This window comes from Anguilla rostrata, chromosome 15 (assembly GCF_018555375.3).
Source record: "Anguilla rostrata isolate EN2019 chromosome 15, ASM1855537v3, whole genome shotgun sequence".
NCBI lineage: Eukaryota > Metazoa > Chordata > Actinopteri > Anguilliformes > Anguillidae > Anguilla > Anguilla rostrata.
Genome location: NC_057947.1, coordinates 8161253 through 8176790, shown reverse-complemented (window position 1 = coordinate 8176790; position 15538 = coordinate 8161253). Strand labels below are relative to the sequence as shown.

At 46.8% G+C, this 15538-nt stretch overlaps 1 protein-coding gene across 4 annotated transcripts in view; it reads left to right on the top strand.

Annotated features, from left to right (window-relative positions):
* The window catches only part of LOC135240594 (activin receptor type-1-like), a 36493-nt gene extending 22663 nt beyond the window's left edge, over positions 1 to 13830 (top strand). For 3 of the 4 annotated variants that reach the window (XM_064310239.1, XM_064310238.1, XM_064310235.1), the window contains exons 4-11: positions 1 to 254; positions 1248 to 1453; positions 4078 to 4177; positions 6031 to 6177; positions 7498 to 7773; positions 9888 to 10085; positions 10740 to 10870; positions 12689 to 13830. The exon at positions 1 to 254 is cut by the window's left edge and continues 10 nt beyond it. In XM_064310239.1, the coding sequence (XP_064166309.1) occupies positions 1 to 254; positions 1248 to 1453; positions 4078 to 4177; positions 6031 to 6177; positions 7498 to 7773; positions 9888 to 10085; positions 10740 to 10870; positions 12689 to 12823 (1447 nt within the window). In that variant the 3' untranslated portion in view covers positions 12824 to 13830. The remainder of the gene's footprint in view (positions 255 to 1247; positions 1454 to 4077; positions 4178 to 6030; positions 6178 to 7497; positions 7774 to 9887; positions 10086 to 10739; positions 10871 to 12688) is intronic. The other variant, XM_064310236.1, reaches the window with a different exon arrangement.
* The last annotated feature ends 1708 nt before the right edge of the window (positions 13831 to 15538 follow it).

The window sequence follows — 15538 nt, the reverse complement described above, 5'->3', positions numbered from 1 at the left end:
GAAGCCCGCCTCCAGGGACCACGAGTGCGTGTGCGAGGGGCGCTCCTGCGCCAGCGGCGACCGCTGCGTGGGCCAGCAGTGCTTCTCCTCGCTGACGCTCAGCGACGGGGCGCCCGTCTACCAGAAGGGCTGCTTCAAGGTGTACGAGCAGGGCCGCATGACCTGCAAGACCCCGCCCTCGCCCGACCAGATCGTGGAGTGCTGCCAGGGCCACCTGTGCAACCGCAACGTCACGGTGGAGCTGCCCGCCAGAGGTACCGAGCCGCGCCGCGGCGGGGCGGGTATTTACCGTCAGCACCTCCGGGACTGAGGGGGGCAGTGTGTGTGTGTGTGCTGGTTTTTTGGTACAGTCGGTTCTTCTGGCGTAATTCCCTAACACGCTATTCATACACTGCAAAAATTCAAAAATTAGTCGATCTTGATTAGCATTTCAGTCTCATGTTTAATCTTTAAATTTTTATTTCTGTTAATTTCTTGCTAAATAAGATAAAAAGGTTGCTAACGAGGTGAGACAGTTTGATTCATTTCAAGATTTGCCAGTGAGGTAAGACTATTTCTCTTGTCAAGCAAAAAATGAACTAATATTTTCCAATTGAGGAAAATAAATCAGATTTTAAGTTGTTGTAAAACACTTGTTCAGACAGGCTTTTTTTTCAGTGTACCAATGATCAGATCACAGTAACAACATTTACGCCAGGGATACATCAGCAGCCTGCGGCTGTAACTTGGGACTATCAAAATGTCAGATTAAATAAATGCTCGGGCAAACGAAATGCTAAAGAGAGCGGAAGCTGGGATGGAAATCCGGAGCGGATCGGCAGGTTTGGTGAAATGAGCGCCGGCTTGCCGGGCCTGGTATTCGGGGGGGGGGGGGTGTTCCCTCTGAAGAGCCAGGCGGCGGTGCAGAGCCCCGGATGCTAGCGGCACAAGGCCAGGAAGCGGATGTTCTAATGTCCTCACGGTCCGTCTCCTCCTCTGTCCCGTCCAAGGCTCTTAAAGGCATACTACGCAGGATTTTTTAAATCCTTGCTGTGGTGCTGTGTTTACGACCAAAGAAGTCTCCTCCGTATTCTACCCCGCGCTCACCTCAAGTACCCGACTCTTGCCATTCGGCTGCGGGGATTCCGTCCCAGCTTCCAATCAATAGTGCGCCGCGTCTGCCGTTGTCTGCATGCGTTGTGTGAACACCCCGCAATAAAAGGCTGTTTGATTGGCCCACTCATTTTTTTTTTTTTTCCGGTGGTCAGCAGGTGACGGGCAGAGTTACAGCGTGATCACCCTGGCCGTGGTCATCGTCGCCCCCGTCATCGTCCTCGTCGTCCTGTCGGGCATCGCCATCCTGGCGTTCCGGCGGATCCACCAGAACAAGATGGAGAGGCTGACCGCGCGGGACGCCGAGTACGGCACCATCGACGGCCTCATCGCGTCCAACGTCGGGGACAGCACGCTGGCGGTGAGCAGTTTGGCAATGATAAACGGATGTTGTCTCTCGCTAGGGAAGGAGCGGCATCTCAGCTCTTACAGTAGTGCTGTGTTAGCAGCTCAGCTCTTACAGTAGTGCTGTGTTCACAGCTCAGTACTTACAGTAGCGCTGTGTTAACAGCTCAGTACTTACAGTAGTGGTGTGTTAACAGCTCAGTACTTACAGTAGTGCTGTGTTAACAGCTCAGTACTTACAGTAGCACTGTGTTAACAGCTCAGTACTTACAGTAGTGCTGTGTTAACAGCTCAGCTCTTACAGTAGTGCTGTGTTAGCAGCTCAGCTCTTACAGTAGCACTGTTCACAGCTCAGCTCTTACAGTAGCGCTGTGTTAACAGCTCAGCTCTTACAGTAGCGCTGTGTTAACAGCTCAGCTCTTACAGTAGCGCTGTGTTAACAGCTCAGCTCTTACTGTAGCGCTGTGTTAACAGCTCAGTACTTACAGTAGCGCTGTGTTAACAGCTCAGTACTTACAGTAGCACTGTGTTAACAGCTCAGTACTTACAGTAGTGCTGTGTTAACAGCTCAGTACTTACAGTAGCGCTGTGTTAACAGCTCAGCACTTACAGTAGCGCTGTGTTAACAGCTCAGCTCTTACAGTAGCGCTGTGTTAACAGCTCAGTACTTACAGCAGCGCTGTGTTAACAGCTCAGCTCTTACAGTAGCGCTGTGTTAACAGCTCAGCTCTTATAGTAGCGCTGTGTTAACAGCTCAGCTCTTACAGTAGTGCTGTGTTAGCAGCTCAGTACTTACAGTAGTGCTGTGTTCACAGCTCAGCTCTTACAGTAGCGCTGTGTTAACAGCTCAGCTCTTACAGTAGGCTGTTAGATCAACTGCCGATGCTTTCATTCAGACTAAGGAGCCCTTGTTACGCTACTTACATAGCGCATGGTACAGCTCAGCCTTACAGTACGTTCTGTGTTCATCGTCTTACAGTAGCGCTGTGTTAGCAGCTCAGCTCTTACAGTAGTGCTGTGTTAACAGCTCAGCTCTTACAGTAGTGCTGTGTTAGCAGCTCAGCTCTTACAGTAGTGCTGTGTTAACAGCTCAGCTCTTACAGTAGTGCTGTGTTAACAGCTCAGCTCTTACAGTAGCTCTGTGTTAACAGCTCAGCTCTTGCAGTAGTGCTGTGTTAACAGCTCAGCTCTTACAGTAGCGCTGTGTTAGCAGCTCAGCTCTTACAGTAGCTCTGTGTTCACAGCTCAGCTCTTACAGTAGTGCTGTGTTAACAGCTCAGCTCTTACAGTAGCTCTGTGTTAACAGCTCAGCTCTTACTGTAGCACTGTGTTCACAGCTCAGCTCTTACAGTAGTGCTGTGTTAACAGCTCAGCTCTTACAGTAGTGCTGTTAACAGCTCAGCTCTTACAGTAGCGCTGTGTTAGCAGCTGAATGTTCCAGGTAGGGCCTGTATATGATCAACTGCCGATTTTCATTTCAGACCAAGTGAGCCCTTTCGTTATCGGGACATTAGCAAGTCAAATGAGAGGACTGCAGACCTAACCATAACCGTTCTGTGTTTGTTGTTGTTTGCTTTATTCATTTCATGAAGTATGCTCCCTTGAAGTATTCAGCTTTTAAATACCAGAGAGTCTGTTTTAATGTATGACTGCTCTGTAGAATTTCACTTTTATAATTTTTTTTGTGAGAATTGATGAGGTTGGAACTTCTCGTGCCAGTTTTAAAAATGCACCGCAGCGCTCGGCAGCCGCACGGTGGAGCGGCCCCCGCCTAACGTTTTCACCAAAATAATTTAAAAGCGCTTTGGCCGTTCCCCAAGATGAGCTATTAGGAGCAGCCGCGACCGCGAGCGACTTTCAGAAAAGGCGAACGCACGGCAGCCTCCTGCTCATTGGCTGTCTCCGTGCCGCGCGGCTCCTTCGCCCCGCTGTCTAGACCAATGACCCGACCGATGGCTGCTGCAGTGACCTGATTTAATTTTGGCACGGACCCGCTCCCCCCTCTTTGCACAGCCCGGCTCCGCCACGGTCTCGGACGCGGAGTTTTAAATCCATAACGCGCTCACCCTCTCCGCGGCCGGACCGTTTACGCACTGAACGTACATAATAACGCCGCATCATCTGCGTGCTGTGTCTTTTTTTTTTATTGTTGTTTTTTTTTCCCTCCTCGTTTTTTTTTTTTGGCAAACCCTGCACTGTTCCGTTTCCTCTCTGGAGTTGCTAAACGGCGCCCTCTTGTGTCGGCAGCGGCGTCTCGCAGGGCCCCTGGATCGGATTCCTGGCCGGGGAGATAAAAATAAAAAGCTTAGCGCTGAGCCTTTTTGGAGTCTGGGGCTGGGATTAGATCAGCTCTTTCCGCCCGGCCCGCTAATCAGGAGCGGCAGACGCGCTTGGTAGTGACGTCCCGCCACTTTTTTCACCCGTTTAAGGCTCTGCTTTTACGTCTGAGCGGGCGGCCCGAGGAGGGGGGGGGAGGGTCCTCGCACGCTAAGGGAAAGGGTCAGGAATAGCGCCACGACCCACCCTCCCGAACGCGCGACTGGCTAAAAGAGCCGCCCGTCGCGGCGTCTTAGCCCCGCCCCCCCCCGTCGCGCGATTGGCCGACTCACTGCTTCCTCTCCTCTCCCCGTCTCTCCGCAGGACCTGCTGGACCACACGTGCACTTCAGGAAGCGGCTCGGGGCTCCCCTTCCTGGTGCAGAGGACGGTGGCGCGGCAGATCACGCTCAACGAGTGCGTGGGTCAGTATCCAATGAGATCACTCTCTTCCCGGGTAAACCCTGTCAGAAGGCAGCCGGGAGATTAAGGGTTTTGTAAGGAGCTCTGCGTTGAGACTGGAAGTGAACATGAACTGGGGATGAATAAGCAGAGAGCGCGCTCACGTCAACGTCGGTCGTCAGAAGTGATGCATGTCCTGTTAAATATGAAAGCAGGGGGTATTCGTGAAGCTGTACAGCTGAAAAAGTTCTTAGATCTCTCTTCAGGCTTCAACCTTTAACAGTCCCAGCGCTTCTTGTTTTAACCCAACCCTTTAACCTCCCTTTAATGTTTCTGATATCATGTTTTGCACGTACCCCTGTGTGCGTGCGTGCAAATGTGTGTCCGTGCGCATTTGTGTGTGTGTGTGTGTGTGTGTGTGCGTGCGTGCGTGCTTTTGTGTGTGTTCCTGTGTGGATGGGTATGTGCATATGTGTGAGTGTGTGTGTGTGTGTGTGTGTGTGTGGTTGTGTGTGTGGTTAGGTGTGTGTGTGCGTGTGTGTGTGGTGATGTGTGTGTGTGCGTGTGTGTGTTGTCGTTGTGTTGTGTGGTGTGTGTGTGTGTGGTGGTGTGTGCGTGTGTGTTGCGTATGTGTCTGGTGTTGTGTGTGTGCGTTTGCGTGTTTAGGTGTGTGTTTGTGTGTGTGTGTTTGTGTGTGCGTGCATGTGTGTGGATGCGTATGTGTGCGTGTGTGTATGCGTATTTCTGTATGTGTATGTGTGTGCGTGTGTGTGTGCGCGTGTGTATGCATGTGTGTACGCGTGTTTGTGTGTGTGTGTGTGTGTGTGTGTGTGGGTATGCGCATGTGTGTGCGTGTGTGTGTGTGTGTGCGCGTGTGTGCATGCGTGTTCGTGTGTGTGCGTGTGTATGCATGTGTGTACGTGTGTTTATGTGTGTGTTTATGCGCGTGTGTGTGTGTACCCGTGTTTGTGTGTGTGTTTATGTGTGTGTGTGTGTGTGCGTGTGTGTACGCATGTGTGTACGCGTGTTTGTGTGTATAAACGCACGTCGTCCTAAAGGAGCCCCATTCGGGCCAGGGTTGAGGGTGCGTTGCGACACGCGTAGCCGTCGCCCCTGGTTTCCTCAGCCAGCTCAGACCCCCATCTCAAGTGTCGCAACGGGCCCCAAGTGGACAGGGGCCAAGTCCACAGGCACCGCGTGGAGCCCAGCTGCCGGTTTTCTAGGTATTCGCCGGGTGGTCTCTTCTGTTTCTGGCTCACTGGGTCATGGCGAATGAGGGGAAAGGTTAACCGCTTCGGATGGTTCACAAAAACAAGATCCCCCCTGTTTATGGCCAGTATAGTGTCAGTGTGACCTAGACCACAGCTCTTCAACTTCGTATTTAAAAAAAAAAGAACTGCATATAAGCCAAACATTTTTCCTGTGCTTATAAAGCAGTATGTGAATGACACGCGTGTGTGTAAATTAAGTGGCCGTCGTCTTAAAATATGCAGAGCTGTGGCCTGTTATTCTGTCACTCGGTGGTGGCATGCTGACACTGCAGAGGCAGCCGTGGATGAGTCTGAATGATGCTTCTTACTCACTGATAAAAGGTCTATGTCTACGGCTAATGTACCAGTGAATATAGCTGAGTAGCCCTGTTCTAGGCCTTCCGTATCCATGACACTGAATAATAAAACTTGCTTGCTCAACTAAAAGGAATGACCTGTCACTTTGAACTAGCTTTGAAAGCTGAAATGTGCTCTTCTGTTTTCATATAATTTTGAGTTACAGGGGCTACCTCACTTAAGACATAGATTCTCCCCATCTCGTTCGAAGACATTTGAACAGTCCTGTAAATTCACCCGTCCCCCCCCCGCTCTCGTCCCTCCTGCAGGAAAGGGGCGCTACGGCGAGGTGTGGAGGGGGCAGTGGCAGGGGGAGAACGTGGCCGTCAAAATCTTCTCCTCCAGGGACGAGAAGTCGTGGTTCCGGGAGACGGAAATCTACAACACCGTGCTCCTCCGACACAAGAACATCCTGGGTACGTTCACACCGGCGGCAGGCCCTCATGCACTCAGTTAAAGGAAGGATGCTGCACTTTTATTTTTACTTAATTATTATTTAACTTTTTTTATTAAAATTTGATAGTACTGCCTTCCCCACACACGTTTCCAACATAAATACATTCTGATGATTCTCTTTTCGCAAAGTAGTACGCGCACGTAAAAATGCTAAAGGTGCTAGGCTATCAAAATGAAAAGGGCAGCAATAAATGAAGTGTGGTGCTTCTACGTAACACGAAACACAGTGACATACATTTACCACATTATGAGTATCGCAAGTGCAGGAGCTCTGTTATTGAATGTTCCCTTCCCTGCAGCCCAGCACAGTCCGCTTTGCCTTCATAGCAGTGACGTCATTCGCGCATATATTAGTGAAATATTTTTGAAATGGGGAAAATAGTCGGTGTTCACGCGGGAGAATTACGGCATATCTCAAACGTCGTTACTCCGCGGTCGTTACGCGTTTCCCCCGGCTACCGTGCCACGGTCTGCGGTCGGCGAAGCCCCCCTTGGCATCGACCGGGCGGTACGAAGGCACTGAGAGACGGGACCCGTCTGAAGAATGGGTCCGATCCAGGCTGAAAGCTCAGGCTCCGGTACTTACCGCGAGAACGAGCACCTGGTCACGCGGGGAAGAGTGATCTGACATCGTTTTCGCCGCGACACAGCCGCGCGCGTTCTTTGCCGTCCAGAAATGAATTTGCTCAAACTTGGATGGCGAGGTAACGGCTTTGGATTTATGCTTTCTTGCTCTGCGTGATTATTGTGCAGCCTCGTGGCAGAAAGCTTTTTTTGTGCCGGGGGGGGGGGGGGAGTGACATTAACGTTGTAAGCTGAGTGTCAGTCAGTTATCGGGATGTTTTTTTTCGGCGCGCGAGCGGGACAGCGGCACTGGAACGTTCCGTGGGCGGACGGAATTTCCCGTCGTGTTTTCCGAAGAGCGCTTTGCGTTCGTGCCGCGGCCGAACGCGAGACCTGATAACGCCGCGTGTCGCGCAGTTATGTCACTGTGAGCTGAGCCCGCGTTACACGTTGAGTAGAGGGCCGACGCCTGCGTAGTTGGGCTCATACTGTCTATTCTGTTCAGAAATCAGGAGAAAATCTTACCCTGAACTAGCGCTGCGCAGTTAGCCTGGTATCTGAGACAGTGTTATCCAGATCAGTGATGTACTATTGTTTTGCGCACGTGTGACATTGGCATCCAGTAGATTAGGTTGAAGACATCCCTTACATGAGAGAGGTACTGCTCCCCTTATCTGGCCGCGGTCTGAAGGCGAGGTTCGTTTTTCCCCGCCCAGGTTTCATCGCCTCGGACATGACGTCGCGGAACTCGAGCACGCAGCTGTGGCTGATCACGCACTTCCACGAGATGGGCTCCCTGTACGACTACCTGCAGCAGAGCACGCTGGACGCGGCCGGCTGCCTCCGCATGGCGCTGTCCATCGCCAGCGGCCTGGCCCACCTGCACGTGGAGATCTTCGGCACGCAGGGCAAGCCCGCCATCGCCCACCGCGACCTCAAGAGCAAGAACGTGCTGGTCAGCAAGAACGGCCAGTGCTGCATCGCCGATCTGGGTACGTCCTCGGGGACCGCGGGCTGGGCTCGTCTGCGCGCCTGGCGCCCGTTAGCATGCGTTAGCCTCGCGGGAACGTGTGCGTGTGTGTCTCATTGGCTACAGAGGCGCACGTTTCAAACGACGGCCATGGTTCAGTATGGCGCGCATGCTCTGGTTTCTATGAAGTCTTAAGAGTTGAAAATGGGATTCACCTATCCATGGCTATGCAGTAATTACTTTCAGTGTGTTTGTAATTGGTCTGTTTGGTGGCCTGATGTTAGTAAATACTTGGGTGTATATTATTCTTTAATTCTGGGTGTATGGGTTGCGCATTCTGTACGGGGGTCAAGTTGGCCTTGCGGTCACTAGGTTGAGTTGCGATCACTAGGTTTCCACTATAGATTCTCACTGGATACACGCATTACTTTATTTAAATGTCCTTAATCTTTTAACTGCCACTCCAGAAGCAAACTAGTGGCCCTCAATCGACTGGTTTAGCTGTCCGTTCACGGGAAAAGGTTTCCAGCAGTCTTCTTGTAGCGCTAGTCGGATTAAATACTGCTCAAACTTAAAGGCTAACGTTTACGAATAGGAAACTGCTCACTTTGTTATAGCATGTGCATACTCCTGCCGTTGAAATCAATTTGTCGTTTTTATTGTACGCGTCCAGTCGTGCAGTTAATTGTTTGTCTTTGTTTTCGGATGTAGCGATATAGAATTACGGATGGACTTGAACCGGGCGCACGCAGGCAACAGCCGAGCGGTCCTGCACTTCCCTGATGTCAAGAGGCACTCAGAATTGAGATGCAGCGGTCTCCTACCACTCAGAATATTGCCGTTCTCGTTCTCCGAGCACTGGTGATTCATTATTGAAGGGAAACGCCGGTAGCAGTCATTAACCAAAAAAATTTGACATTAACCAAAAAGCCATTAAGGAGCACTCAGCTCTTAAACTGCTCGAACGGAGGGCCGCGTCGATGCAAACAAACAAAGTGTGCTGTTTCGGTCTGCGTTCAACCTTTACGGTCACTTCCAGGTCTAACCGAACGAAAGGTAGCTGTAAAAGCATTCCCTAATTAGCTAATTTTCAGAATCGTACAGAAACCAGCTAAATGATCAACACGTGGCCTGCTTTTATTCCGAGAAGCGTTTATGTAAAGCGGAACAATAATTATTCAATCTTTGTGATTTTATATATATTTTTATTCATCTATTTTTGTAGTTGTTGATTCACTGTGTTTACATACACAAGGGCATAGAATTTGTGTAATGATCTCAGCATCAGTAAAACGGGGAAAAATAGAATTTTGCTGTATTTGTTCTCCCTTTAAACTGTTCCTGCTTTGTTGCTGTAATCAAATCCTCCTGTTTCTTTTCAAACCTTTGGGATGTTCGTTGCCTTTCACAATGTAGCTTTGTCAGTTCCATAGAGGTAAAAGGGCAGACGTTGCTCAAGATGTTTTACAGTTAATGGTGGCCCAGCAGTTCATTGTTTAGTAGAAGGAACAACAGTTTCACTAATCCTTTATTGGCATTTTGATAGATTTGTTATTCCTGTGACAGCAAGTCATTTAAATGTTTAATTAAGGGAAAAATAAAAAATAAAATAATAAAGTGATGAAATAGCTTTCAATTCTGTTTAAGAGACTGCTTATAGCTTCAGTATTTTCCCTGAATTAGACCCATTACATTACATTACATTACAGGCATTTGGCAGACGCTCTTATCCAGAGCGACGTACAACAAAGTGTATAACCAAGCCCAGGAACAAGTGTGTCGAAAACCCCTAGAGAGAAGTACCGGTCCAAGTGCAGGGAACAACCGCATAGTTCAACTTGGACCCTGAAGGTTAAACAGATTAACACGAACACAACGAGAACGGCAACGACGCAATCTATGGAAAAAATACAAGCAGTATTTTAAATAAATAAAACAAAAGGGGTAAGACCCCATTTATTTATTTGACAGGGACAATACACATTGATCAACATCACTATTATGTGATGTAAATGTGCCAGATTTAGCTAGATCGCTAATTTCCCTCTGTTGTCCCTGGGCAGGCTTTTGTCCTTGTTGTTGTCCCTTTCCCCTATTTCTCTCATTTTAAAAAATTTCGCTTTCTCTTCATCCTAGGTCTGGCTGTGATGCATTTCCAAGACACCAACGAGTTGGACGTGGGGAACAACCCAAAAGTTGGCACCAAGAGGTACATGGCCCCGGAGGTCCTCGACGACAGCATCCAGATGGAATGCTTTGAGTCCTTCAAGAGGGTGGACATCTGGGCCTTTGGGCTGGTCCTGTGGGAGATCGCCCGGAGGACCGTCAGCAACGGTCAGTGTGGGCGTCGCCCCAGTCTGTAATCCGCCAACCGCCGTCCCCCATGACATGCAGATGCATGCAGAAATTATGAGAGAAAAAAAACGTTTTTTTTTTTACATTTTTCTCATTTATATACACATGATTTTAGTACACTGACCCGTTTTATTTTAGCCATGCAATAGAACTTTCTGTTGAAAGTCTGTTGGTTTATCAAATTTCTCTTATGCTGTTTGCCCAGTATTTGTGGTGGGGGTGAGCAAACTACCACAGCGTGTTTTTGTAGGAGTATAAAAAATGTGGACAGGCTCTTCTGGATGCTAGGGGCTAATTGATCTGTTGTTGTTTTCAATCGGAATATATTTTTCCTCACTCGCTGTACTGTTAATTAACCTCCCGTTGAAGGAGCTACCGGTCTTGAGGCAATGGTTTCATTAGGACTTGAGGCAATGGTTTCATTAGGTTAATGTTTTCAAATACCTTGTTTATCTCTGTGAAAACGGAGGCCACTTAGGATTGATCAGGCGTGATTCATCACATCACCCGGCTTTTGACGTTTTGAGCGTCGTCAGTCAGGAACACACGCTCATGTTAAATCCGCACGAGAGATATCGGCAAACCGTTTAATTGTAATTTGTTCCGAATGTTTTTGCTTCCTTCCTTGCGCAGGCATTGTAGAGGACTACAAGCCCCCCTTCCATGACGCGGTGCCCAGTGACCCCAGCTTCGAGGACATGAGGAAGGTCGTCTGTACTGACCAGCAGAGGCCCGTTATCCCGAACAGATGGTTCTCAGATGCGGTGAGCGCATGACCCCTCCCCAGAGCACTGGGAGTTCCCGCACGCACTCAGTGTGCAGTGCGCTCCGCAAGAGACTAAAGGGTGTACAACTGCCCTGCAAGCTGTACGGATCCAAAGTTTTATCAAAGTTAGACCTATGCGCGTGTGTTTGCTCAGCGTGAGCTTGAATGGTTGAGATTTGTGTAGATGGGCAGCCAGAAAAGTTAAGCTGTTGATTAATTTGGAGAGGGGGCCGAGTTTTGTTCTCTCATTAGTAGGACTGAAAATGCATTATGACTGAGAACTGTAACGACGGAACATAGGGGCAACATAGCTCAGGAGGTAAGACCGATTGTTTGGCAGTTGGAGGGTTGCCGGTTCAAACCCCGCCCTGGGCGTGTCGAAGTGTCCTTGAGCAAGACACCTAATCCCTAACTGCTCTGGCGAATGAGAGGCATCAATTGTAAAGCGCTTTGGATAAAAGCACTATATAAATGCAGTCCATTTACCATTTAACATAAATAATCTATTAATAGTTCTAATTTGCTCTGTTTTCGGTGAGGTGTTGATGCCGCCATGCCACCAATCCATATGGCTTATTGAGTTATTCACAGCGGTGGACAAATCTTAAATTCTTTTAGCTGTCCACTGGGCCACTAATATCCCAAATCTGGTCACTCAGGTTTACCCTTTGGCTGTCCAGTTATTATTTTATTATTATTATTATTATTTTTTGTATATTTGGAAAATTCCTGAGCACTATTCCAAAGTACTAGCATGAAAACAGTCAATAGAAACACAACTTGAACAGGAAACTTGTTACTGCAGTTTGTTTGCAAATAATTAATAATTCAAGAGCATTTTTAGATGACAAATATTTACACAACAAATTTTCTGCAGCGGACTTTCTTCTCTTGGCCAAAATTTCCATTGGTTTAAGAATTTTTCAATTTACTTTTCATCTCAAAACGTGGCCAGGCCAACAGGCGATCTTAGCTAGCTGCCCATATTCTCTGCAAAACACATTAGCATCAAGTACATGGCTAATTTAACAAACTGTTACTATAAAAGCTTAGTATCTCCCTTTTTAACATATGCCACAAGATACTTACTCAATACTTACAGATACTTACGTACTTAATACATTGATGTCCTTAAAGTTAATCCTTTGATGTCTTGATCAAGCTCTGCCACGTGTTGGAGCACCGTTGAGGTGCTTGAGAAGTTCACCTCAGTACTGTTGGTGCGCGATTGCAGATGAGGAGAGGGGGCAGCCAATGAAAAACTTTGGAATCCATCTTTTACAAATCAAAAATTCAGAGATTGAATAACAAGTGTCTTCGACCAGTTTTGCAGGTGCAAATGGCTCAGAAGAAAAAGAGGAAAAGCCCACTTTTGCTTTTTGCCCACCGGGCAACCAGCTGTTAAACTTTAGTTGCCTGGAGCTAGAAAGCAGGAATTGACAATCAATTTGTCCACCGCCGATTCAGTACTGGCTGGACCCCAGGTTTTGTTGTTGTGTGCTCACATAAGGAATTTCACTTTATGATGACAACCTTAAACGGTGCATGGTTGGTTCAGAATTGATTCAGATTTGTCCTAATAACACAAGATTACTTGTCCAGCACAACAACAACAAAAACCTAGAGGTGTTTGTTGAATCTTTGCTCTCTGTTTTAAAGAAAACTATAATTACAATAAAGAGTGGTGGTTCTGGAAGATCCAGGAAAACATAATCTGTGCTTAACGGCGTGAAACTTTTCTGGTAGCAGGGATCAGTGCTATGCAAATACCCTACTTGTGTTGAACAGTGCTTCCCCCCCCCCCCTTCCCTTTCAGACTCTGACGTCGATCGCCAAACTAATGAAGGAGTGCTGGTACCAGAACCCGTCCGCCAGGCTCACCGCTTTACGCATCAGAAAGACGCTGACCAAAATCGACAACTCTCTGGACAAAATCAAAGCGGACTGCTGAGCGTCTTCCAAAGAGGGAGGCTGAAAGAAGGTTTGCGCGTCCAGCAGCGTGCTGCCAAGGCTGGACGGGCGCAGTGCTCTTATAGTTGCACATACTATTTATTTCGAAAGCCTGGTGGGGGACACATTTTGGCATCCAAAGATGGCTTAGAGGAAATATAAGACCGTCAGTTGTCTGGGACCTTAAGCGACAATCCTTTTAAATATATAGGAATTTTACTAATGGTCACCCTTCAAGGAAGAACTTTCACCTGGGCATTGTAGGATACTGCTTTTAGGGCTGCAATTCTCTTTAACCCAGCATCAGTTTGAGATCTTTCTTAAAATATTTCATTTATCCAGTACACACCCAGTATCTGTTTTTGTTTTTCTTTAATTGCTCTGGCAATCTTCGCATTCCTAACTTGCACTGTTACTGACGCATACAGAAAAGAAAAAGACTTGCCAAAAATGGATTTGTTTTGTATCCGTTCTAACACTATAATCTTAACATCGAGCAAAAAGAACAAATGTTTGGTTATGTTTTAGCTGCATCTATTGCACTGGAGGCTACGGTGTTATTGGAAATGTTACCTTAGTTTTTTTTTTTTTTAAACCAGTAATTTATTTAACACACTGAGTTGTAAAGCTGTGTTGCAGTTGGTTCTACGCTCTCTCCTTGTTAAAATGTTGTCCAGTGTACCCTATTGCAGTTTTGTATTTCACCATTCACTTTTTGCATTATGCATCTGTTTATTGTTCTTTTTTTCAGAAGCTTTGCTGAGTAGAAATGCTAATACATACAACAAACATTTAGAGTAAGATAAACTACTACTTCCTACAGGCGTGACAGTTATTTCTGTAATATATTTTTTGAATGTGGAGGTGTTAAAACTGTCCAGCTAATTGAATTAATTCTATTGTCTTACTAAAATATGTGCATTGTAAAGTCAAATTATTTTGATTTAATCAATATTTTATATTAAGTAGTGATTTCTATCATTTAAATAGAAAAATGCAACACTACAACTGTTGACTGCTTATTTGCCTTGTCTCTTGTATTGTGGTGACACTGGTATTCTGTTGCATGAAGTCAACGTGTTGGTAAATTATTCTTTAAAAATTTGAAAATCAGTTCATGGGCTCTACTGCCAAGTATTTACCTACAGTGATTTTTCAAAAATAAGGAATTGCAAATATCAAAATATATCTATATAGCAGTGTTTTCACAAGTTTCACTTGTTTGTCATTGCACTACAAGGACAAAAGTATGTGGACACCTGACATTCAATATCTCATCCAATATAATGGGCATTAATATGGGGTTGGTCCTCCCTTTGCTGCTATAACAACCTCCACTCTTCTGGGAAGGCTTTATACTAGATGTTGGTGTATTGCTGCAGGGATTTGCTTCCATTCAGACAGAAATACATTAATGAGGACGGGCACTGATTGGGTGACAAGGCCTGGCTCGCGGTTGGCTTTCCAGTTGATCACAAAATTGTTGGATGGGGATGAGGTCAGGGCTCTATGCAGGCCAGACAAGTTTTTTCACACCATTCTTGACAAGACAATTTCTATATGGACCTTGCTGTGTGCCCGGGGGCACCGTCATGCTGAAACAGGAAAGGGCTTTCCCCAAAGTATTGGGGAAGCACAGAATCATCTAGAATGTGACTGTATGCTGTAGCATTAAGATTTGCCTTCAGTGGAACTATGTGGCCTAGACCTAACTATGAAAAATAGCCCCAGACCAGGGGGTGTCCTGATACTTTTGGTCATATAGTGTATCAGTTGCCTTTACATTTCCATTTCAAACGCTGAAATCACCAGAGCTTCCATTTATTACCTTTTTATTGCTCAATATCTATGCATTTCAAATTAAGCTTAAAAATGATTTTAAAAGTATAAACTATTCTCTCTCTCCACGATACAAAAACACCTGAAAGTTCTGCTCTAACCAGTTTCAGTCTTCTCTGTGTAAAATGTTGTGTGTTAACGTTGTGCGCCAGATCTGTTCCTTACAGTTCCGGGTGGTTAAAGGTTTAAGAAAGCAGAGATAATGGGCTGTGGGACAGTTGCCGCTGAGCCACACCCAGTTGCAGTGCGTTCAATGCAAGGCCACTCGAGAGCCATCCGCACTGGACCTCTTCTGCTGCGAACTACAGTGGAGCTTTCTCTCGCATACGAGGCTTTTGTTTCTACCTAGTTTGTTGCGTGTAGCTAGCTTGGTTGGCTGTCTCCTGGTTGTAAATAGCCTTACTGCGAAAACAATTCAGTTCAATGTCACCATGAGGTCCATATTATGATTGGTTCAGAGTCTTTAGCTCCTCAAATTGCTCCAATGATTCATGACATTATTCATTTTTTACTTTTTTTTTATTTTAGTGAAGTAATACAGTGCATCAAACACTGCAAATATGCATGCTTATTACAAGCGTATTGTTCTTATCACAATAATAGTAATTCCTCTCAAAATGTAAGCCATCCCCAGCAATAGTCGTGGAACTGTTCCACACTGCTGGGGATCATGATGTGGACCGTTTCCATGCACGGATAATTTAAGGCGATGAGATCCAAACTCTGGAGCACTCCTAAGGGGGAATCTACGGAAACGCCTAACACGAGTAAACAATTCATCCAAGTCTGGGCTTTGTCAAAGACTAACGCCTCACATCCAGACGAGCCCACTGGTGCGTGTACAGAACACATCGCCCAATTTCATCAAAGGTGTCCA